Source organism: Melospiza melodia, chromosome 14 (genome assembly GCF_035770615.1).
Source record: "Melospiza melodia melodia isolate bMelMel2 chromosome 14, bMelMel2.pri, whole genome shotgun sequence".
Taxonomy (NCBI): Eukaryota; Metazoa; Chordata; class Aves; order Passeriformes; family Passerellidae; genus Melospiza; species Melospiza melodia.
In genome coordinates, this window is record NC_086207.1 from 10789159 (window position 1) to 10814580 (window position 25422).

Below are 25422 nucleotides of genomic sequence, written 5' to 3' on the forward strand. Positions count from 1 at the left end.
CCCAGTTTACCTGCAAGGCACCCGGGTGCTGTGCCAGGGGTGAGCTGCACAACCTTGATCCAGCTGTCTTTATACAAAGACAGAGCTCCTTATATCAGTTTATCATGGGCAGGTTATGAGAATCACATTTCCAAACAAGATCTGCTTTAATTGGCTACGCTGGTCCTCCCAGAGGAGCATAAAGATGGGGCTTAGATAATGCTCCCACAGCAAGTAACTGCAAACCCAAAGTTAAATCTGCTTTTCTACAAATATTCTGGAACATTTGCTTCCAGGCAACACTCCTGTTAGTAAACCAATTTGCTAAAATATTCATGAATAGCAAACTACAGGGCCATGGATACAGCAAAATGCTTACATGTGACAATACAACTAAATATTCACCACAAATGTTTGCACAGTATTTGGCTTGCTCTAGATTAAATGAAAAGAAACCCAGCCTATAACAATGATGAGCATCCAGCACCATGGATTCCATTGGAAAACCTCTGGTGAGGAGATTGGCTGGTGTTGGACAAGGATGCCCAGGATTGTCCTGTGCCCTCAGGGTTCTTGTGAATCTCCAGACTGCAGAGGCACCAACATCTCCAAATCTGCCACAAAACCTCCTGGTGAGCTGCTGTGCCAGAGCAGGTAAATAAGGATTAATAAATAAAACCCCACTAAAATTTCATACTGAAATTTGAAATAATTTGAAAAATAAAATCCCCCTCATTATTCTTGAAAAACAGCAAAACTCTCAACTAAATTGCCAGTGTGGCAGACTAAAGGCAAGGAAGGAAGAGGAAAGCCCTGACAAATCTTGACAGAGCCTGCAGTCACTTGCAGAAGAGACAAACCCCATGCCCACCATGGCAAACTGTTCCAGGTGAGCCTTTGCTCAGCCCATCAGGCTGTTCGCAGTGCAAACAACCCTCATTCAAAAGGTAAATAAAAATGTCTTCCTTTGGACACATCACACCAATCAACTTTTTACTACAAAGGTTACATTTAAATATTTAAATACTTGGATACATTTCAATTGTGAGCTCCCTCTCCATTGCACTGCTCATTTCTTTAAATTAAAGAGCAGAACAGACTAAGCCCGGTCTTCTGTTTTTACTCCATCACACGGGCTCATTACCATGGGGATATTTTTTTCACCAAGACCATTATGAGCCGCAAATCCAAACATGGGCCTGTGAGGGTGCTGAGGCACTGGCACAGGCTGCCCAGAGCAGCTGTGTCTGCTCCATCCCTGGAAGTGTTCAAAGCCAGGCTGGATGGGGCTTGGAGCAATCTGGGACAGTGGAAGGTGTCCCTGCCCATGGCAGGGGTTGGAACTGGATGAACTGGAAGATCCCCTCCAACCCAAACCAATCAATGATAATTCTGTGATGCTCCTACACACTGCCAACCCCTTCCCTCCCATTCCTACAACTGCACTGATAATTAACTCTGTACTTTACATTAAACATTAATCTCCATTAACAGGATTTTTAACAGAAAAAAAAAGTTTCTACCCAAAGAGCTTTCAAGCCATGAGCAGACAGAATAAATCTGCAGATCACTCATTACCTCCCCATGTCAAGTTGTATTATTTGTGGGAGCAGTTGCACTTCAGGCAGGCGAGCAAAGGCAGATAACCTCACCCCTGGCACTCCGTGAGCCCCTGAGGAGAGAACAGCTTCAATTCTACATCAAAAAAACAACTGGGAAATTACAAGGGGCTTTATCAGTACCCCATGCTGTGGAGTGCTCATTTCAACTCGTATTCCCATGACTTCAGGACACCTCTGGTAGGATTCAGCACTCTCAAGCATATTAGCAAGAAGTGCCTGTTAAATCCTGGTGGACAGAGGCAGGAAGGGAGTGAAGGCTGGGGGATGCTGGACCAGCTTTTTCCTTGCAGCTACCTAATTGAATCTGCAGCATCCAGCCTGTTGGTATTCCCAGGCACTCCAAATTTCAATTTGCTCCACAGATTTTTATACTGCGCACCCAGAAAAATTAGCATTTGTGCTGAATAGCTTTTAATCAGCTATTTTTATCTTTAAAGGACTTCTAAATCTCCCTGCCTCAGTCTCCCCAGCCCTAAAATTTATTCCAGCCATTTGTTTCCCTTCATTCAGCTTCCAGCGCCCTTTACCATGATCTAATCATCTTAATCTTTAATGCTCATCTCTACCTTTTAACCTTTTCAGTTTTCATTTAAAGCAATCTCTCTATCTCTCTCTGGTTTGGAGCTTTTTTATTTATTCTGAAATTAAGGTTTTCCCTGGCCCCTGTCTCAGCACAGAGCTGGAGGTGTCCAATGGAGAGTCCCTAGCATCAAGCTGCATGTTGCTTCTCAAAAGGTGACTTGGGGGGGCCTTAAGCAAGTCAGCAATTTTTCTATTGATAAAATTTATGTAATTATAGGGAAATAAAGGTGACTTCAAAAGTATTAGAGTATTTGTTGCCATTCATTTGAAATCACTTGGCATAGGCTAGCCTTTCCTTCCACAGGGAAAACTACAGATGTAGAAATTTCATGGAAATATTTTAGTTTGGAAAAGGCCTTTAAGATAATTGAGTTGGGGAAAAAAGCAGACAAACTTTTGAGCATCCAAGCTCTTTTCAGGGCTGTGAGAGGTTCAGCAATGCAGGAGCTCAGTAGATGTGCCGCTTCTTAATCATGACTTTGTAATGCCCCACTTTGCTGGCATTTCTCCAGTTTTACACCACTCAGAGCGTTTTGGAAAATCGCTGACGGAATGGTGAGAGCTAATATTAAATTTAACACGCTAAAAAAAGCAAAAACTTTTCCTACATAAGGCTCTTCAATATTTAAGCATGTTTTGAGCTCCAAAATGAATGTACAATAAACATGAACGTGACTTGCAAAGAAAAGTGATGTGGACACAGTGAGTTCAGACTGCCACCAAATCGCAACAAGCACATGTCAGATGCAAAGAGCACACAAAAATAGATTAAAAAAAGAAAGACAAACACCCCCTGACATAACGAGTGTTGCAGAAAGCAGCACCAAAGTTGGCACAGGAACTTCCACTGGTAAATACAAACCACCTCCCTGCTTCTCTCCCCACACACTTTAATTTGGTTCTTCATCCTCCTCCTCTGCTCCGTCCCCCATCACAACTGCTAAGGCTGTGCTTCAAAAAAAGCTTCATTATCACCTCTCAGCTTTCCTGAAAGCACTGCAGTGAAGGTTTTGCAGACCCAGGCTTGGAGCAGATGGCTCCCTAAAGCCACCTGCATCTCATTTCCTGGCCCTCAAGAACATGAAGCTGAAACTTGGGGGGGCTTCAAACTGAGACCACCTCATGGAATATTGTCTTCCTCCACAGCATGGAGATTTAGGCTGAGCTTTTCTATTTCAACATGTAAGCAGTTCCTCTATTCATAGAGAGCAGGGATTGCTACACAGTGCTGGGTGCTGGTGTGGTCCTCCAGCTGCCCATTCCATTAACCATGGGCTTCAGTGACTCCAGTTCAACCAGTACATCCTCAGTTACAAGGGGGAAAAAGATTACAAAGATCAATTCTCACTTTTCTTTTTCAAGATGTTAATACTGCTGTAGAAATATCCTTTAATCCCTTTGTTCACTAGCTGATACACAGTATGAAGCTTTTTTGTTTTATTGGAGATAATATGCCATACACATCAAGACTGGCAACTGGAGAAGATTAATAGACTGGGCCCTAAATAAGATGAGACAGATAACAGTCACCAGATAAAACTGTTCATGGGGGTCACGGTCATGACTGCTCTAAGCAAATGTTACACAATTTCATATCTAACAAATAAAAAGTCACATCACAGTTATTCCTGCACTCCCCAAATGGCTATTGCCTCAAATTGGAGCTATAAAACCACCAAGAATGCTGGACAAGGATCACATCTGATAACACCACTTTTTCCACTAGCTTCATCCATGGTGTGTGTTCCTCAATTTTGGCTTTACTGACTGGAACTAAAATCTGTCACTGGTCTATGCAGTCCCAGCAGCAGGGAAACAGATTTTTATTTTGGCCAAGTAGAAGCAGGTAATGGCCCTGCTGTGAGGAGTTCCAGTGAGCATAATTCATCTTTTGATTGACCATGTCAAACTCAGTGTCCATCACAGAATTCCAGTCCCACTTTCCCTCCCACCTGTGGGATTCCCATTATGGCCATGAGGTCCCCAGCAAAGGTTTTCTATAACTAATATGTAATTAATATTCAATTAAAGATCTCTTTTTGTTAGACTATAGGTTCTCTGCTATTTTTGATTCTTTTTCTTATGCCTAGACTTTCCCCACTCTTACTGGCATTTAATTTCCAGTGAAAGCCCACCTATATCAGGGAATTTCACAACTGACTGTTAGCCAAGATTTCCCTTCCATGAATTTCAGCAATGTGAGCATTCAATTTTCTCTTAAAATGGAAAATACTTTTCAAGATCCTAAACCTATTCCTAGAAAATTTCTATTACCAAAGCTAGGAGCAGACTAGCAGTCCCTTATTCGTATCCTCACACAAATCAATGGAATTTCCATAATTTACCCCAAAGATTGATGCAGTCTGTTTATTAGGTGTAAAGCTATAAATCACATTTAAGAGCAGTCAGCCTGAAAAGCCAGGTAAAATTGATCCCTCCCCAAAAGACTAAGTGGAGGGAGCTGAAAAGGCAGTGTGAGAATAGAAAGGAATCCCTTGGGAATTCAGTTTATTAAGAACTGCATCAGCTCTACTGACAGCAAACACATTCCTTCATTTTATACAGCACTTATCTCTCTTTATAACACTTTAAACTCCAAATATATTTACACTGGACACTGAAATGATGATTAGAGGCTTGACCTGCATGTCAAAGCCCCCAGCCTCGTCCAGCAGGGATTAATTGCCTTCCTCCCAGCCGCCCCTGCCCAGCTCGCTGCCACCGGAGCAGCCTGGCAGCACTGCTGCAAAGTTAAATCAGCAAATATTAATTGCCAGCTGGGAAAAGTGCCATTAGTTCACACTCAGAATTTTTCCAGCTGGAAAGACAGAGAGTGTTAAATGGAGCAGATTTCCTTCCAGTCTGCAAACCAGCAATGGAGCGGGTCTGCCTGTGCTGCAAGCACATAATGAGCAAAACATTCAACACCTTCCCAGAGATGTTTTGAAATGCTATTCCGTAGAACAAATTACTTCTGGAAGTAACAAAGCACAGAACTAACACATGGACAACAAATAAAGTACAGAGAAAATAAACTACCACCACCTGAGGCTGAATTCATATGCATTTGAGATTACTGCAGTGATACAAGTTATCAGCCTGCTTGTTTGGTTTTTTCCCCAGGTTTGTAATTTATTTACATTCAAGCATAGAAAATTTTCTGTCAACATGCAGAAGATTATCATTTTCCTTAATTAGAAAAAAATCTTTTTTGAGAACTGGAAGAAAGATAAGAGTGGTTGAAAATGAAAGATGCCATTACCTAAGGTCACGAAATCATAAGATTATGGGATGATATGGGCTGGAAGAGACTTCCATCAAAACATTTAGTGAAGGTCAGACTAGGTTGTTCAGGGCTGTTCCCAGCCAGGTTCTGAAAGCTCCCAGAGATGGAGATGGCACTGAGCAGCCTGTCCCAGCACTCAACCAGTCTCCAAGGGAAAGCCATCTCCTTACATCAGCTGAACATCTCCTTTCAGCTGTGCCCTTTGCTTCTCATTCTCTCTCCATGCAGATCCAGGTTCCATCCTGTGCTACACCACCTGTGTATAAACGTCCTGAGAGAACACATAATCCTGGCTCTGCCAACGTGCAAACAACCTGTGCAGAAGTGTCTCAAGAGAACACATAATCCTGGCTCTGTCAATGTGCAAACAACCTGTGCATAAATGTCCTGATAGAACACATAATTCTGGCTCTGTCAATGTGCAAACGACCTGTGCAGAAATGTCCTGATAGAACACATAATTCTGGCTCTGTCAATGTGCAAACACACTCACACGTGTGCACGTGCACAACAACCCAGCACACAGGCATGCACACTCCAGAAGACTTTATATATAAATTCATGGCATGAAATATTGTTCTGAGCATCATAGTAAGCCTCAAACCAAACAGTGTGACGGTGTGTGCGTAACAGAAAGGAGAAAGGCAGGTGGTTTTCCACAGAGATTTCTTATAAAATTCTGTACAAATTATGTACAAAATTATGATTTATTATGGGACAAGAAACGACCTTGTATAAGGAGGAAAATTACTGCCAGATAGTTGCTTAAAAGAAAAAGACATATTTTAAGCAAGGGGACAAAATTATTGAAAAATTAATACTGACATTTCAGTAGAGAAGGAAGGAAGAGAATGGGACTGGAATACCAGACATGAACATGCTTTTACAGCACACCATCTCTCTGCCTAAAATTCTGTCAGGTTTCATAAAATTAGAGCTTTGGTACAAGCAGACAAAAAACATATTAAGTAGTCAACACAGGTATAGTGCATTTTCATAATGGAAAGTTCAAGAATTTGGTCAGCTAAGTTGGACTGAATTAATGCCAGAGCACAAACTCAATCTGACCAGCTGCAGCACAAAGCTGCTGTACAGGCTGGCAAGAAAAGCTGAGCTTTTTATAAAAAACCCAATCCACCTGGATAGAGAGAGGATGTCAGAACCACAGAAAATAAGGAATGAGCTTGAGCAAGCAAACATGGCTGCCTTCCTCCAGTAAGGGCTTGGCTGATGCACAGGAGCTCTGAGATTGCTGAGCAAGCAGAAAAAAGCAGGAAGAGAAAGAAAGAAAGAGGACAACTACTCCTAAATCCTGAAAATGGAAAATCACAGCTCTAAACAGAATTTCTGTAATGTATGCAAACTGCTAGGGAAATGCATTGCTCTGATGTTTCTGGTGGAAGGATGAAGGTAAGAGATGAAAAATTATTGAATGGTGTCTGCACAGCTATCGCTGGCCAAAAATAATAAGAGAAAAGTCAGGGAAGAGACAGAGCGGGTGTAGACAGTCAAAAGGAAAGAAAAATGAAAAGCAGTGGAAAAAAAGGGGACTCTGCTATGAAAAAGCAAAATGTAGTCCAAAATACTGTGCTGAAATGATATAACCTCATTATCCAAGGCATTTTTTCAAACAGGAACATTTTCAGGCCAAGTGCTCATTCTGGACATCCATGGGACAGTTGTCATTCTGAGCACAGCTATCTTTCCAGTCTTCATAAGTATTGGGAGAACTTTTGGGGAAGAAAAACTTCTTTCCTGACCAGTTCAGCACACAGTAAATGCACTTTTATGTATTTTCTTACCCAGTAAAAATCACCAACACCTCAATCAAATGACTACAGAAACTCAAAAAATAGTGAAAACATAGAAAATGAAAAAAACGCTGCCACATGGCAGAAAATTCCTAAATAGAACATTTTCCTATGGGAAAACCAAACTGTATTTCACACCAGGAAGGACAACCAGATCAAGGAGAGTGTGAAGGGCTATGAGTGGGATTGACATTTCTCCTGAGATCTCTGAGTTTAGGGCTTCTGCTTTGCAGTATTTCCCTTGTGACTTCAAACTCCCAAGTGAAATTTCCCACCTATTTGCTTTATCAACTGAGGAAAAGAGACTGCATTTATGGTTTTGTGTAAGGGGAACTGAGCTGCATCAGAGGCTGAAGGATAAAGCCTGGGGAGATCACTCCGGCTGAGATCTCTCGTTTCCACGAGTTTTTTCAATATTTTGGACTCTCAAGATTTCAAGGAGCCATTTTATTCCAGGCTGGACCAAAGAGAAATCAGTAATTTTTCCAGGGACAAATTTTCTTGTGCTCTTCCTAATACTATTGCTGGTACAAAATGTAAATGCTTCTACTCACACAGTACTATCTGCTACCCACTAGTATTTATAAAGCACTTCACATCTGATAAATATGCTAAAAGATCAAAAAATCCTTTCCCAAAATACACAAAAGAAAATAAATCCCTGCTGTTTGCTTTATTGTCAGTTTACTGTGGATAGGCCTAGCTCAGCCAAAGTAGAACCAGGGTATTTGATCTCTGTCTTACTTTAAGTCCATCCAGTTTGTCATTGATAACTGGGCAAACCGGCAGAGCACACACAAATATCCAGTCTGCAGCATCCCTCAGCTCTGCACAGGAATTCAAATCTTAATTGAACAAGTCAACAGGGACAAAAAAACATGAAGCAGCCCACTCATCAGTCTGAGTGTACCCAAATAATTAAATTATCTACTTGGTCGAAAGCAAACAGAAAACACGTGCAAGGTGTCCCTGACCATACCAGTGGGGTTGGAACAGGAGGCTCATTAAGGTCACTCCCAACCCAAACCATTTTGGGATTCTGTAATTTTGCACCTTAAAGGTTTTTCTCCAGTCAAAGCCTTACATTTCATGTTACACTTATAATGGTACTTAAAAACCTGTACCTTAATTGCTGACTGAAAATTTTGATTTGAGAGAAACCACTATCATTCTTGATTTAGAAATAGGAGACTGAAGTACCAATAAACAGAGCAATACACTGAAGGTTACTCAGGAACTGCATGGTAGAAAAAAGGGCTGAAGCCAAGTATTTGTATGGAGTCCCATTCTGTGGGATTATTCCCCACTTAAGGTAAACTTTTTTCTGTATGTTATCTCTGCAGACAGAGGTGTGAAGTACATTTTTATTTATTCACGTGGGAAGAGAAGTGAGCTTGTTCCTTTCTTCCCTTCCATAAAGCTGTTATTCTGCTGAAAAGCAGATTTAAGCAGTGCTCCCTGGCAAGAGTTCGAGGGTTACTTTAAACTGGGACACACAACTCCTACTTTCTGACATCATTTCATGGTGTGTTCAGGGAAGTATTCAAGCGTGACATTCTATCATTAGGCATAATACAGCCACTGCAGGGGCTGATTACTGCAATAAGAACTCATTTTCTTTAACACTATATGTGATAAGGAACAAATAAAAACCCAGGGCAGACACACTGTCATAAAAAGGTGGGTGATGTCAAGAATGAAAAACCCAAGGTATGTTCTTGGTAGTCAGGGAAAGAAAATCCCCTCAACTGAGTGGAGGGTTGCTGAGCATCTCTGAAATTAAGACTTTACTTTTCTTTGCAAGGTTTCTCATGCTGTAGAGGCCCACCTGCATCTTACTCAGGGATGGACACTGTTTCCAGCTTGATCCATACCCTCATCTGATCTCATACCCAGAGGCAGAAGCACAGCATTTGGAGCAAGGCACAAGTGTCCTTTTCAGATGCTCCTTTTTAATGTGACTAGCAAAAAAATCCCTCTTTGCCTTGATATACTCATGTACTTGAAAAAATGCCTTTGGGTGACACCCTCCATGATTTACTTCCTACAAGGTCTATTGATCCTAATTACTTGCTTTGGTAAATTCAGAGGCTGCCTGTGACAAACTAACCCAGGGTGTTCACCAAATCAACGCTCTGACCAGCTGTGTTGTCCTCTCCACAGCCAGATCTTCAAAGCAAATGAGACTTTGCAATGCACTGCAAAGCAGTGTCTACATACCACTGGAAAATTTTAGTCACAAAAAGACACAATGTCTTCTCCAAAACAAGAATGGCACTGCTTTTCTATCTCCAAAGGGTACCACAAGGACATATTAATAAGCTCTTCAAATGGGCTCCTATTTCTTAAATAGGCTCTTCTAGCATCAAGTTAGCAAAGAAAACTCAGGATGGATAGCTCTGTATACAGCCAATCTCCTTGGGGGCTTAAGTGAGCTGAAGATAAAGGAATTATTTTCATATTTGATCATGTAAATGTCACTGGATATATTTGCAACAACCCACTCAAATCTTCCTGTAGGTATACACAGTCATATTTGACAATGCGCTTTCAAGAGATACTCAAGTGAGGCCCTTTGTGAGACCTCTCATTAGAAGTAAACTAATTTACAGCTTCTTCCATTCCCTGGCATTTTATCATATGCTCCTACTCCTGCAGTCTCCCTTGATGGCAGGATGGTACATGGCATACAAAATATTAATGGGAAAGATTTGGGACTGGCTTTGGTGCAAAGATGATAATGAAATTTGCTACTGAACCAGTAAAAGAGCTCCAGATGTATGCATCCCACTGGTAACCAGAACAGTCTTTAAAGTTATTTAAAGTCTGTCCCCATTTCTTATTTCATTTAAGCAGTTCCTTCCCTTTGCCTGTGTCATTTGCCTAACTAGGTTTTTGTTTCTCAATGGTGCAGCAAACTTTTGTTTATACCATCTACTTTTTCTTAACATCTTTGTCTTGTTCAAAGCCTTTTCAAATGAATTGGATTGTAAAAAGTTATTACACTAGCAGCTGAAAGTACTGAGCAGCACAACTACAGTGCACACAATGCATACAGTGATGTTAATTATTTACCAGTTCCCAGTATGATTACATTTTGCATGGCAATGGCACTCAGGGGCTTAATAGCTGCATAAAACACTGTGTATGTTCTCTGCTGTCCTGGAATAAATCATCCCTGAAAAATTTAGCTCTTAGAAATAAAACACACCGTTCGGCCATTTACCAGGATTACGGCGAGCGACGAAAGCCCTACAGAAGTATTTATTTTCAACAACGCCCTACCTTTGAAGAAACAGTCCTTGCTGTGGATGATGTAGATTTTCTTCCTCTGCAGGCACGAGGCTCGATGCAGCTGGCAGTGATTCTCGTAGAACCTGCCGTCAGACCCGCAGACGGGCATGTAGGTGGCCTTGCACTCCTCCAGGCACCGGCACTCGGGCTGCTGCGTGTCCCCGTTGAGCACACACCGGCTGCCCCGGCCGCAGAACCTCCTCTGGCAGGGCCCCTGCAGCACTGGGGACAGCAGAAAATGAACCATGAGCCACACGAGCCTCAACAGCCCACACAGCTGCTGCAGCAACACAGCCCCGGCAGGAGCAGCAAGTGCTGCAGGTACAAAGCGCTCCCCTTTGAAGAGCGCTCAGATCGGCACTCCCAGACCTCCAGCTCTCCCTCGTCACAACACTGTGTGCTCAAAGAGCTTTCTTGGAAAGTGATGGACACAAAACCCTTTGTTCTGTTAGCTCTTCACAGAACTAGAGCCGAGAATAAAGCCCAGTGAGAGCATTTCAGTGCCCACACTTTTTCTGAAAGCAGTTCTGAAACCCTGCGCTACTCCAGCCACAAAACTCAGCCAAGCGCCCCAAATGTCAGCACTCAGCTCCTGGGCACATCCAGAGTCCAGCTCTCACCCTGGGAGCCAGAAGCTCCCACCCAAAGGCAGAATATCCTCCAGGCTAAAATTCACACAGGTTTCAAGGACAGCTCACACAAACAACTGTTGAGAGCTTTTGAAAAAATAACTCCCAAGAAAGACTACTACTGAAAGGAATGTTACTGACTATCACAGAGGGAATGAAATGGGGAAACACCAGTCACTGTTACAGGGACCATCAGTATCTACTCCTACACTCTGAGTAATGACACGTAGTGAAAAATAACTTTCTACTACTTTTAAGAACTCACGGGATATGATATTCTGAATATTATTGTGGTCTTTGATACTATTAAAAGGGCTGTCCTTGTGCTATAACATTTTCTACTTATGAAGTTTCCTCGCTTAAAGGCTTACAGAGGACATGACTAAAATTCACACAGGACAGGCACTCCCAAACAAGCCACTACTCAGAGCAATACTTAGCATCACACTCAATGAAGAGAGTTTCTGGAAATTAGATCATTCTATGCTAACTGCAGTTCACCAAGTTGAGCATCACAAAGGGGAATTGCAAAAGGCTCAATTATACCAGGATCAAGCCTTTCCTTGGGCAAAAACCCACTGCCAGCCTTGCGCAGCCTTCCAACAGCCAGACTCTGGCTGCCTCAGAGCCAGGGACTCAGTCTGGACCAGCAAGATGGTTTGGAAGCAAATCCCTTTTCTCTACATTTACCACATGCACGTTTGGCTCTTGGGAAGGTTTTGGTGTGTGCCAGCTCTCAGAGGATGTTCAAGTTGCAAGCACTACTCCAGATGTGCTGCAGCACCCAGTGGAACACACCCTGCAGCATCTGGGATGCCACAACATCTTCTAAGGTACACCCAGGGCTTTTCCCTTCACAGATTTTTCCAGCAGCCAAACAGTTCAGCATAGAAGCACAGACCAGATCTCATCCAGCCCCTTATCACATGCAAAAAAGATGTGAGAAGCATCAGCACCAGCTATTTCAATCTCATTTTATCATGTTAAATTCCCTGCTAACATCAACACAGCCCCTGCCTGCCCAGCATTTCATGCCAATGCAAAATGTCCCAGTGCTGAAGCTCCATTTCACCTACTTGTGGTCAACGGGTTAAAAGCATTTGCACAGAGACAAGCAAGAGTTTCTAACAAAACCCCATTTTTCCTGGTCCCCATTAAGCCTTTGTTTTTATCACACTAAATCTGAAAGGGAAAAAAGGTCTGTTATTGGAGGATTACCTATTTGACTCAATAACTCATTAAAATTCCTCCAACTTGGCAAGCTAAGAAATATTGACTTTTCCTGACTTGTAATAAACTAGAAGGTCAAAGCATCTCTGAGCAGTGCAGAAAGTACAGCTCATGGAAGGAGTATCTGACTATTCTTTACTTACTTAGGTAATTGTTCCAGAATTTTTGCAAATTATCCTCAGAAATGCAAATTTTGTGACCTCAGGGAGACCTCACTGTAAAGGTCATATTATTTCTCAGTGCCTGCTGTAAATTAGAGCAGCCCAAAGGATGAGGACTTGAGGAAGCTCTGGCCCAGCATCCTCTTCCTCCTCTCAGTGGCAGAACCTGCATCAGTACAGGCATTTGCCTTTTCCATCACAATGTGCCTCAAAAGACATGTTTTGGAGGCTGTGGTTGATATTAAAGTTATTTAAAAATCAAGATTCAGCAACTATTATTGTCTATATAAATGTAATTCAGGTACAACTACAGCAAAGACCTTCAGGGGCTGCCTAGATCACTAAAAATTGATCTCTCAGAGCTTGCACCAGCCAAGGACTGTGTTATGCATCTCACTGAAGGTTATTGCTGCCTCCTCATTCAAGGTACTGCTCTGATTTAATGCATCAGGTCACATCTGAGTAGGTGACAGCTGCACCCTGCCCTGAGAGCAGCAAAAATGCTCTTATGAGCCTCAAGTAATCCTGGTATTTTGATTTTTAATATAAAATTTGCATAACTGAAGACAAACAATTTTATTAGAAGCGTATTTTTAAGTTTTTTAATGATATGTCAAAGATTTGTTAAAGAACCAGCCTATAAAAAATATATATAAAATACTTAATCTTTCTTCCATCTATCCCAGTTACTATGGAAAAACCCCAGAAACCCTGGCTATATTTATGCCTTATTCATTTTGTTCAGAGTTTAATTTATTCTGTGTTCCCACATGGGCAACTCCTGGTTAAACAGCTTAGTTTGCTAGGGGGTAAGAAATATACCCCATAAAGAGCCAGAAAGGAAATATTCAAGTATTCTGGAATCCTGATGTGCTTCTCCTGTCCAAGTCCACTCTGAAATCCACGTGCCTGCAGGCAGAGTGCTAACATCAGTTATCTTTGCCAGAACCTCGTAATGTTGACAGCAGCTCTTTAATTCAATTATTATTTGCATAATCCTGTGAAGAACTAAAGCTCCCCACGAGCTCACTCAGCTGCACCAATGGACCCCCTGCCCAGCAAGGACAGCAACAGGGTGTGGAACAGAACTGAGCAAACGGAGAGGAAAGGAAGTGTTTGACTGTGCAAGCACTGCTGTCTCTACCCGAGTAACTGGTTTATCAGGAGCTGCACCATGAACCACGGAAAGGGACTTTGCCTGATTGCATCAAGGTGGATTCCACAGGCAGGACACCGGTGTGCAGCTCACAGCTGTGAAACATGCCTTCCACTGCTTTTTGGGAACTATTACAAGCGACTGAACTTCCCATTCAAGGATTGTTAAAAAGAGAAATGGGAAAGGTAATCAAGTGAAACTACCAACTAGCTGCACAATGAGCCCCACTGTACTGCACGGAGAAGGCATAATTTATTAGTTGCAAAGAAAATAATTTACATAGGAAAAAAGTCTATCATCTTGAAAAACAAGACACTCTTCAACACCAATCAATGATGCTCACCATGGCCATTCTGAGGTGTTACATTGCACTAACGCCAGAAGGATGGACAGAGGAAGCCCAGTCTCATCATACACCCATGAACACACTTGACTTCTCAAATTAGATCCTGGCTGCCCCAGAAAAATTTGGAATTCCACTGGAAAACTGACAAGAGCTTGGTGCAGGCAGAAAATAACTGAGCTGGGGAACTTCATAAGCTCAGGCTGCTTGCATCTCAAAGCAAGACTTTAATGAGGAAATTAAAGATGTTCCTGCCACATTAGAGAATGCACATCCTCTAACTGTGCATAAATTCTTAAAGACAGGGACCTCATCTACCTTTTGCACACCACTAAATGTGTTACAGATCAGACTAAGGCACACATGCTTTTTTTTTCTTCTCTCCCAAATACAATCCTATTCCTTACTGCCTCACAATTCCCAAAGGAAGGTTGGGTTCAGGACAAGCACTGAACTAAGTTGGTTTCACTTAAGACCAACCAGGCAAACCCACTGCAGAAAGCAAACCCAAAAACCAAACAGCTCTATCACATCACTGTTCACAGCTCACTGCTTATACACAGCAGAAATGTAAATTATTACATTTATATGTTAAAATGAAGTTTGCCCTCAAGTAACAAGTGAGCTCCAGCAGGCAGCTGGGTACCCAGGTTTATTGCTGAAGGAAGAAGTTTAGTCATTTCATCAGAGCTAGGGCTAAAACTAGAAACTTTAATTATATATGACTGAAACTGGAAGCTTCTATACCAAGTCCTTCCAAAGCAATGATGCACCTTGCAAATGTTGTATTAAAATAAAAATAAAATCCAACCCCCATGACAGTGATACACACAGAGGTATAGTTCAAGTTTGTATTTACACACATCCATTCACACACAGCTTATGCACAACCACACACTTCCCATGCACTTGCTTTGCCACAACTCATTTTTACTGGTGACACAAAGTCAGATGCTGCAGCACAGCTTCCTAAACCTTCCTTATCCAGCACATCTTAAAGAGATTCTTGAGTAACTCATGGTTGGAAGAAACCAAAGTTGAGCTACATATGGAACCTGGGTTATGATCAGCAAGCAAATTGTGTGCTGCACATGTCCTCACTGCCACAACACAATAAGAAAGGAAACAAAGCAGGAATTTCATAATAGTCTCTATGATGAGAGTTTTCTAAGAGTTCCTGGGTCTATCACTGTGTGCCTGACATGAGAGCAGAGGCAGAGAAGCCATGGTAAATCACCTGGGCAAGGCAACAGCAACTTCATTGTCTCTGTCACCAGCCTAATATTGCTATAATTTATTTATTTTTATAAAGTAAAAATGGTGACTTGTCCTGGAGAATAACACAAAGAATAAGATGTGTTTCAAGCATATGATCTGCTATAGGTACGAACTATTTTCTTTCAAGATCCATGAGACAACTCTGTGGGTTTGTGCACATCTTGGAGCAGCATGGAGAGGGACACATCAGCCTTGGAAGAGGAGGACAGAAAAATCAATAATTTTCACCAGTTTGGATGGTCTACATGAAACAAAAGGCAGGATAAAATGGACAGCCACCTCAGAACAAAAGATAACCTGAGTATCTGGGAATTCTTGCTATTTCAGGACTTTATTCACAGACTTTATAAAACAAAACTGACCCAAAATGAATGGAAAATAGACTCTGGAAAGAAGGGTTGTGACAGATGTACCAAGGACACCAGAATGAAGGGAACTGCTGAATCTGCATCTACAGTTTAATACCAAATAAAAACAAATTGTAATTCTCAACAGAAGCTCAATAATAGCAAGCAGTTACCCTGCAAACAATACCAAGAAAGCACTCAATACTATAGAAAAATGTTCTGTATCAATTTTTTACATCTGAAAATGGGAATTAATGTTACTTTCTGTATCTGTCAGAACTCTGCAAACCATTGGAGGTCATACCATGAAAAGGCATTTGAAAATCAGAAGTAACTATGCTATTCTTAGTGTGATTAGCCTAATTTTGTCCCATTTCAAATCCATCTAACCACTGTGAGATCAAAAGCTTAATCAAATATTATTTTTGGATAGTATTGTGGTCTGTGAGGGTACTAACAGGAAACAAAGAGACAAAATACACATAGAGATGAAAAGACCCAAACTATATACAGAGATTACTGAGGAAGAAACACCAGCACAGGTATGAGACCATATATATTTAGACCCTTGCTGTGAAACTTCACTGGGCACAATTTTCCTTATTGTTCTCTTCTCAAAAGAGCTGATGAAAAGGCAATTAATAAAATTGCTCTTTATTAAATGTTGATCTAAATTTATCTTTGATAGCTACTGCATGCTGAAGGCAATTTTATTACAATACTCCTGTGCAGCAAGTATAGACACAAAAGTAAAATTGTGCAGTTCCCATTTGCATCACACCTCTCCCTGCATTTGTGAGCTGCTTAGCAGGTCCCCACAACCAGCTGGACAAGAGACAGCACAATGCTAGCAGAAGATTAATATATTTCCTGCATTGATCAGAAGGAATAAATGTCTGGGGCCACGCTGGACATCATTTGGAGCAACCTGATCTAGTGGAAGGTATACCTGGCCACAGCAGAGGAGCTGGAAAAAGATGAGCTTTAAAGTCCCTTCCAACCCAGTCCCTTTAATGATTCTGTGATTAAATTCAATGTTTCCTTAAGCACCCATATGTCCAGTGCAGCATAGTAGAAACATGCATTTGCACGTGTGCACACACATGTATTTTACTTGATTGTGGTTTTAATTTTCTCAGTATTCCACACCCAAAAAAAAAAAAAAAAAAAAAAAGCTGAAAATTTCAGTCTCAGATATGGAGGGAATAGATCACATTAATACTTTGGTTCCTTTGGCAAAGCTCCATATCAGAAGAACAGATTCTTCTGAAGGAAGGCGATGGAATTCCTGTGGGTCGCTGCTCAAACTCAGTCCTGCTGCCTTTAATCTTGCTCATGAATCTTTTGTCTGTCCTGTTTCTTCACTCCTACTCTCAGTACAAGCCTGGCTCCCCTTCCTTGTTATCCTGTGTGTCATGTATCTTTCTGCCATTCCTTCAATGAAACTCTCGTGGCAGAGACCAGGGGGAGGTGACAATCCAATAATAAAATAACTACAGATGACTCGCCTGTTTTCATGCCGACTGCTCCAACTGCATCACCAGTGGAGCTCCTGGAGGGAAGCTGAACAGCCTGGGTCTTTCCCAGCTGTTAACCCTTAAATCTGTCCATGGATGCTGCCTTTGGCTTGCTCCCTCGGCCCCCGGACACACAGCCCAGGGCTCTTCCCCCACCATCACCACAAACCCAGAGACCTTGGCACAGCTGCCCCCAAAGCTCCTGGGAGCCAGGCAGAAATCTGCCACTTCCACCTGCTTTTTAATATCTAATCCTAAAATTTTCACCATTTTACCCTCATTTGGAGCATTTCTACTTGGTGGAGGGTGAAATCAATAAACCAAATGTATTGGCACATGCTGCAGTGGCAGAGAACTTGCTAGGCCATCACTCATAACACCTATGTAAATTGCAATATTACCAATTTTTCAAGACCAAAACACTCCCCATTTCCATCTGAGGAGCATTCTTCAATCTCACAGACATCTCTTCTTTTTCTATTTTTTGACTCATTACTTTGCAATAAGACCATTTATCAGAAAATAAATCAAATTGTTTACTGCATGCCTATTTTCCCCTTACATATGCACAAATGCAATGTTATTTCAGCTTGGATAGAAAGACTTTTCCAGTTTTCTATTTATTTTCTCATTCAGACATCAGTTTATAAAGCTCATTGAAGCCAAAGAAGAGAAGCAGAAAGACATTTCATCATTCTAGTAACAAAAAAACCCCAACATTATTCTAATTATTTATTTTTAATTGGAAGAGGAATAGATAAGCTTTTATAATTAATACCCATTCAGTTTCCTTATTACATTACTCTTGAATTCAGCTCTATGTAAATTAAAAAATCATCTGACTTGCTCCAAACTGTTTAAATGCTACTGGAGGAGGTTTCATCATGACAGGTTAGAATCCTCCATTAGTGTCACCACAGTGTCAGCACTTCCAGAAGCATTTAATTTTCTTTTCTTTAAGAGGTGCATGTCACACACTTCAACCTTACAAATGAAGTCATATTCTTGATGAACATCTTTAAAGCTTTGCTTAAAGACAACCCAAAAGTCTTTAAGAGGCAGAAACAGCAGATTAGAAAACGATGGATGTCAGCAGGGTGTACCAGCTAAATATACAGTAATTAAATCACAGGATCACAGACTGGTTTGAGTTGGAACAGACCTTAAAGCTCATCTCATTCTAACCTCCTGCCATGGGCAGGGACACCTTCCACTGTCCCAGGCTGCTCCAAGCCCCATCCAAGCTGGCCTTGAACACTTCCAGGGATGGGGCAGCCACAGCTGCTCTGGGCAGCCTGTGCCAGGCCTCAGCACCTCACAGGGAAGAATTTTTTCCTAATATCTAATCTAAATCTGCCCTCCTTGCCTGATCCCCTGGAGATAAGGAAGACCATGTACGCTATGAAGGGGGGGAAAAATCTTTAGGATGATAATATCAAAGAACGGCTCAGCTCAATCTATTGAGAAAATGAATCTATAGAGTCTTTTCCTGTCCGTTCCTTCTCCTGCCCCTTGGTCCCAAGCAGATTAATTTACAAGGGTAAAAGCTTCCAGATGGAATCTATCAATAGCTGCATCTATGTACAACTTGCAGTGCTTCTGTCATTTACTACTACACATAAAGGAAGGCAGAGAGCTCTGTGTGAAAATTAGAGACTGGATTCATTTTGTGAGTCTGTTTCTGAGAAGTGATGCTTTTCTATAAAAGTTAACATTCGCTGGAAGTAAAAGAGGAAAAAAATATTAAAGCTATTAAGTTGTAATGGGATTTGTGTTAGTACAGGTGTTTTGTGTTTGGGTGGTTTTTTCTCCTGGGTAAAGCCAAACTTGTATTTGACTCATAGACATTTTTCTTGACTGAGTAGCAGCCCTAGCAAGAGGATTAGTGCCCTTCCTGCATCACACCTAAATCAGCATAAACCTCCAGCCTGAAACTGTTGAGGCTGCACAGTGTCTTCTCACATTTTTTCCCCCAAGACATTTCATTTATGTTTTCCCAACTAGATGCCTTAGAGCCTCATAGATTATGAGTTCAGGAGTGTTACCACACAGCACAAGTGTGAAGCAGGAGCCAAACAGGTCCATTATGGGGAGAATTACAATCCCACAAATACTGAAGAAAGGTGTGTTATATCTGCACTGGGACACAGAAGAAAGGATATCTTATAAAATAGTTTTCCTAGAATCATAGAATGGTTTGGGTTGAAAGGGCCCTTAAAGATCATCTTGTTTCAACCCCCCTGCTGTGGGCAGGGACACCTTCCACCAGACCAGGCTGCTCCAGGCTCCTTCCAGCCTGGCTTTGAGCAATTCCAGGGATGTGCAATGCAGACATGTGAGGCACACTGCCGGCAGCATGGCAGGACTGCATCCCACCTTGGGACTGCCTTTAAAACTTAGCAAGAGCAGGATGTGTCCTTAAAATGTTCTCTACATACATTATACAGTGCTCATCTGTTAAGGTTCCGAAAAACCCAGGAACAAAGCACATTTAAATGATAGCAAATCTAAACAAACCAAACATCCTCCAATGGGACAGTCCTGAAGACAGATGTACATATTGCACTGGGACTGCAGATAACCCTGAGATTAACCCAGTTCTGCTCAGCAGCTCAAAGGTTGGGCTCAGCTCATTGCTCAAGCCAAGCCATGGAGCACAAGCTGCACTCAGCTGCAAGATGCTTTTAATTGCAATGTTACCAACATATATAAAAAAGTACAAGCATCCCCCCAGTCAAATTCCCGACTCCAGATGTGCCCCAGCAGCTGCCCTTGCTCCAGCACAGGAGACTGCAGCACCCCAAGCTTTAATTCAGTGCTGGTCAGTGGGAGTGAGCAGGAAATGCTCCAGGAGCTTGAAACCAGACTGAAACATCTCCACAGCCCAACACCAATCAATAGCAATTTGCACTCCCCTTTCCTATTCTCAGTTATCCTTAATGAACTCCTTGCCAAGACTAAGAAATAAGGAGAAACACTATTTTTAAAAGCAATTGCATGCAAGTCTTCTGCACCTAGTGCTAATTTTGTAATTCTGCACTTGTTTAATTTACTATTTATTGTCTAAGCCAGGACACCTGTATTTTGTGGACGCACCATTTTGTTTATCTCCATCTGAAGCCAATGTTAACACATGGAAACCTTCACCTCATGATGAACAAAGCCCTTGAGCCTGTCAGCAAGTGCCTGTCAGACCTAACAGCCATTGTTAATACCCAGAATTTGGAGGCTCTGTCCCCAGGGCAATCCTGTTTCTCAGCCCCTCCCTGAGGATTTTACTTTTGCATCAATTATGGAAATCACTCTGACTGTGATTAAAGATTTATCTCCTCTGAATAATGACATTTCAAGATCTCTTCCTACTCCTGAGGTAAATAACCCCAGTACTTTTCCCTGTGCTGTTCTACAAAGGAGGACAGCAGAATTAATGCCATTTCTCCTGCTTTACAAACCTTTTAGTCTCTCTGTATTTGTTCTATGCTGAAGGAAGCATTTTAAAGTGCATTTACCTGATGGAAAAGTTATTGGCTACTGAAACTCCTGAAAGGATAACACAGTAAGATGAAAAAAAAAAAAACCTACTAAAAAGCTATTTTGAAAGTGAAAAGCCTTTAAACTTCATATAATGTTAAAACTGGCTCTGAAGGTACCAGTGCAGAAATGGAGCATTAGAACCAAAATGCTAAGATTAGCTGCTTTTCGATTTTATTGTGAGGAGTAGAATGTATCACTGGTTTCTCAGGTTGAGACTCACAATCTAAAAATAAAAATTCAGAAGAGATAAAAAATAGACAAAAATCCATAACTAATTAAGGGTTTCTGCAATGGTGGTATTTTTGTTTCAGATGGTTTTAGTTTAATCTGAATTTTCTTTATTTGTAAGGCCGGGCATCTGGTTTGGGAAATTGCCAGGAGAGCAGAGCCCCTTCCCTTCACCCCCACAATGAACTTTCTCCCCTCCATGGCATCAGTGCTGGTCCACACCCATGCCAAGAGGCCATCCAGGATTTATCCTGCTGCCAAACAAAGAGAGCAGCCTGAATTCAGGGTGTGGGAGCCCTCCCCAGTCACCCAAACCAGGAAAGATTGGAGAGAGCTAGATCTGAAAGGGTGGTTATAAAATAAGAGTACATGTATTCACTCCCTTTCCTTTGAAAGTGCTCTGAACATGGAATAGAAACAAGCAACAACTGATAAAATCAACTGAACACTGTTTCCCTTTGAATACAAAGGCACCAAATGAAAACAAGAGGGTCACATTTAATAGCAGAAGAGAAAAAGCTTGAGATAAAAAGCTGGAATAAGCAGCAATCATCAGTCATCAACATCAGAGTATACTGGGCAAAGGCAGCATTATGGGGCTTTTTATTCTTTTAAGAAAGGGAACAGAACAAAAGGCATTTTGGTGCAGGGCATGTTGTGGGGCTGATCCACATGGATACAGCACAACTACAGCGAGAGGAGGACAAGGAGAGCAGGACACAGGGAGCTCAAAGCTGTGGGTACATCTGCACACAGCTGAGAGGAACACCATGAACGCCCCAGAACACCAGTGGCACCAGTTTAAAGCAGAGACATGAGATGCCCAGCATGAGCCAAGAACAGGCTGGCACCGTATTTTGGATAGGAGACTGGAATTGGGCTTCTACAAGCTCATTCCCCAATGTCCTAGAAAAATGAAGTAAATTTCACTGTAAAAAGGGGGGACAACTCAAGAAACTCCCTGGTTTGCTACCCCAGCCTCTGTCATTGCCACTTGTCCCTTAGGATCAGCACACAGAGCTCTTGAGCGGCTTGGAGGGAACAAGGGAATGATGAAATAGATCAAAAGAAAGCAAAGAGGCAGCATTTCCACCAATCTTTTTGAATGCCTGACCAGAAAGGAAAAAAAGTAGCGAGAGTCACTATATTTGACTCTGCAGGAGTAAAGGAAATAAATAAATAAATACAAATAGTAAATAGGAGCATCCTGTGGCAAGGACACAACTCTTTTCCATAAGCACATGGAGCTCAAGTGATGAATTATCAGCAGAGAGGCAGCAGGTACTGCCCTTTGACAAGGCACCCAGGTCCCCCCACTCTGCAGACCCCATCCAGGACCCACCAATGCCTCCCCAGCAGCCTGGTGTGCTGGAATATTCCGCAGCTCAGCACAGCAATGCAGGAGCCTAAAGCTTGCAAAGGAAACACAAGAGCAGCACAACAGGGATGACTGCAAAGGCCTGGGGGAAAAAAGTTCACTTCCAAGAACATTTACTTTAGAGACAGAAATTGTGTCTGATCCCCTCCAGCCTGGCTCTTCCCATCACACCATGACTTGGAAAGGGCTGACAGTCCCTGCCAGTGGCTGGGCAGTGTGTCCCTGTGTGTGGCTCCATCAGATCCACTGCAGCACAAAACTGCATCAACCCATTCACAACAGAACCTCACACCCAGCAGCCAAAACCCAGCTGGCATTTTGTGCTCACAGTAAATAGGATTACTGGCAGCAATGAAAAGTGAAGTCCTCTGCTGAACAACACACTGGGGATGGCAGCTGCTTTCCAGTCTTAGACTGCAAATACCACCTTGCCAAAGCTTTCTGTACTAATGGGGCCTATTTTCTCTATAGGAAAGGAAAAGGCAGGAGAGAACTCAATTTTTATGCTTCCGAGTCTCCTATTGATGTGCATGTGCTCAACTGCTCCTGTTCCCATTAACACCCAGCATGGGAGATTCAAACAACTTCAGAGCTGCTACAGCTGGGCTTGGCCATGAGATACAGCTCATGTTTAAGAAAAAGAAAAAAAAAAAAAAGACAAAAAAGGTATTATTTGAAAATTTTCTGCACTAAATAATGTAGCACACCTTTGACTTTAAACCCTGCATTTTTCAATGGAAATATTTGTCTCTACCGAAAGCACAAACCAGAGCTGCCAACTATTCATGTTGATAATCTTCACTGACACCAATGGGAGCTGCATTTGCAGAGCAGGGCCCCACAGGGATCCTGGAGGGTGATTTACTGCCTCCAACATGACCTGCAGGCACTAAATGGCTGCCTCCAGGTTACTCAGGTGGAAGAACATGCAGAGTGCCCATTTTGGAGGAAAAAAGGTCTGAGACTGTCAATAAATAAAAAACCCCTTGGGTCTCCCAGTGAAATGGAGTGAATGACCAGCTGGCAAGGAAGGGAAAGGGGAAGAAAAAAGAAAACAAGAAACAAGCAAATTGCTCTCTGTGTGATGGCAGGAGTGATCCTGAACTGCAATCAAGTTCCCCAAAGTTCACATTTAAAGTCCTATTTGCCTCAACAATGCCCACTATAGTGGCTAAAACATATAAAACAATTAAAAATTGCACCATCTCTTCCCTTGTAAATGCCCCTCTGTTACAATGAGGGCTCAGATTCTCAGGAATTGAGTTTAGGGAGGAGAACAACCATTTTTCTTGGATTTTTTATATGAAAACCCAATGCACATCCCTGGTCAGTACAGAAAGGCACAATCTGGCACAGGGGCTCAGTGTCCCCAGGCTGGCACAGGCACCATTGTGGACTTGAATTCCTTTATAGGACCAGAGCTACTGGGCTCCAAAAGCTGTACAAAACCTCCTCCCACTGGATTTGTTACACACATTTGTACTGGCAATTCCAGCTGATTTTATACTGAAATATTGCTGTGGGATTAGACACCATTGTGTGAGGTGCAGATGTGTTTAACAGGATCAGTAGCAAATACACAGTTATTAAACAGAGGGGTGGGAATAGGAAAGAATCATATTCAATACTCTTAAAGCAAATATTGTATTTGAAAGGAAAACCAAGGATCTCCTTTCTTCCCTTCTTGGGCATCTCTGCCAGCACAACTATTCCACATGTGCAAACTAAAATAAAAAACAAACCTGGAAGTCTTGGAAGGCATAAACTGGGATATAGAAAAAAAAGCTGCCAACACCTTGCTTTGTACCAGAGGGTCCAAGGGGAGTCCACAGCAGGGACATGGTAGAATGCATTAAATCTCAATTAGATCATAGCACACAACAAAGCACGGAACATTCTCATCGTATTTGCTCACCCAAGGATTAAGGGATTTTCTCCAGAGAAGTCTGTGCTAGCAAAGCATCTCAGGGACCACAAGGCTCTTGGCAGGGAAGAACAGGAACCTCTCTCTCCTGTCTTAAAGAACTGCACCCATTAAACGGTCTCATAACAGTATTTTACACATATGTGTGCCAGACGTGGTTAAATACTTTGGAAGTGCTTCCACAGCACTTTTGGTAAATATATCTTACTGGTGACTGCATATACCAAAATGTCAAAAATAAAAGTGTGGAAAGAAAAAAAAAAGAAAACAGAAGCATAAGGAAAATATGGAAGGAAAAAAAAACTTCGATGGAATACTTTAGATTTTAAACATTACTGTAATAAGGTAATGTTCTAGCCACTTTTAAAGCAATGATTTAGGCAACAATATGAAGTCATTATTTGTAAATGTGTTCATTACACAATACTTACTATTAATAAGACCTCATAATCATGCCTGTAAACAGTACTACAGTATTAGAAATGCAATTTTGGCCATCCAAGTGCCCTCAGAAGCCTGGTGTGCACCAATGGGCAGCAGAGCTGGGAGCAGCACCCAGCCCAGATTCCAACTGGCTGATCCTGCTGCATGAGCTTCTACAGCAGCACCTTGTTCTGCAGGAGGACTCATTTGGCCACATTAAAGAATCTTACATCCCATCCCCATCTCCTCTGAGCTAAACTAAGATTTGCTTCCATACGGCTTCACCAGCCTAAAGACTTTTCCTATGAAATCACAGAATCACAGAAACATTTAGGCCGGAAAAGCCTGCAAGGCCATCGGGTCTGACCGTTCCCCCAGCACTGCCAAGTCCATCACTACAGCACATCTTCAAGAGCCCCATCCACATGCCTTTAAATCCCTGCAGGGATGGGGGCTCCACCACTGCCCTGGGAGCCTGTTCCCTGACAGTGCTGTGAGTTTTCCTGTGGCAAAACTTGCCTCAGCTCCTGACTACACCAATTTCTCCCACCCAGCCATTTCCACAGCTCTGAGCCCTGCTGCCCCCACTCCCAGCACGACTCATGTCTAACACCTTCCAGCACTGGGCATTTCCAGTGCTATCAGCAAGGACAGGCTTCACCCAATGCAAACAGTTTGCACTTTCCTCCTAAAGATCAGT

General features: G+C 42.2%; 1 protein-coding gene across 4 annotated transcripts in view; it reads right to left on the reverse strand.

Moving 5' to 3' along the window:
* The window catches only part of FSTL4 (follistatin like 4), a 301128-nt gene that overhangs the window by 130931 nt on the left and 144775 nt on the right, over nucleotides 1-25422 (reverse strand). For all 4 annotated transcript variants that reach the window (XM_063168677.1, XM_063168673.1, XM_063168676.1 and 1 more), the window contains one exon: nucleotides 10566-10796. In XM_063168677.1, the coding sequence (XP_063024747.1) occupies nucleotides 10566-10796 (231 nt within the window). The remainder of the gene's footprint in view (nucleotides 1-10565; nucleotides 10797-25422) is intronic.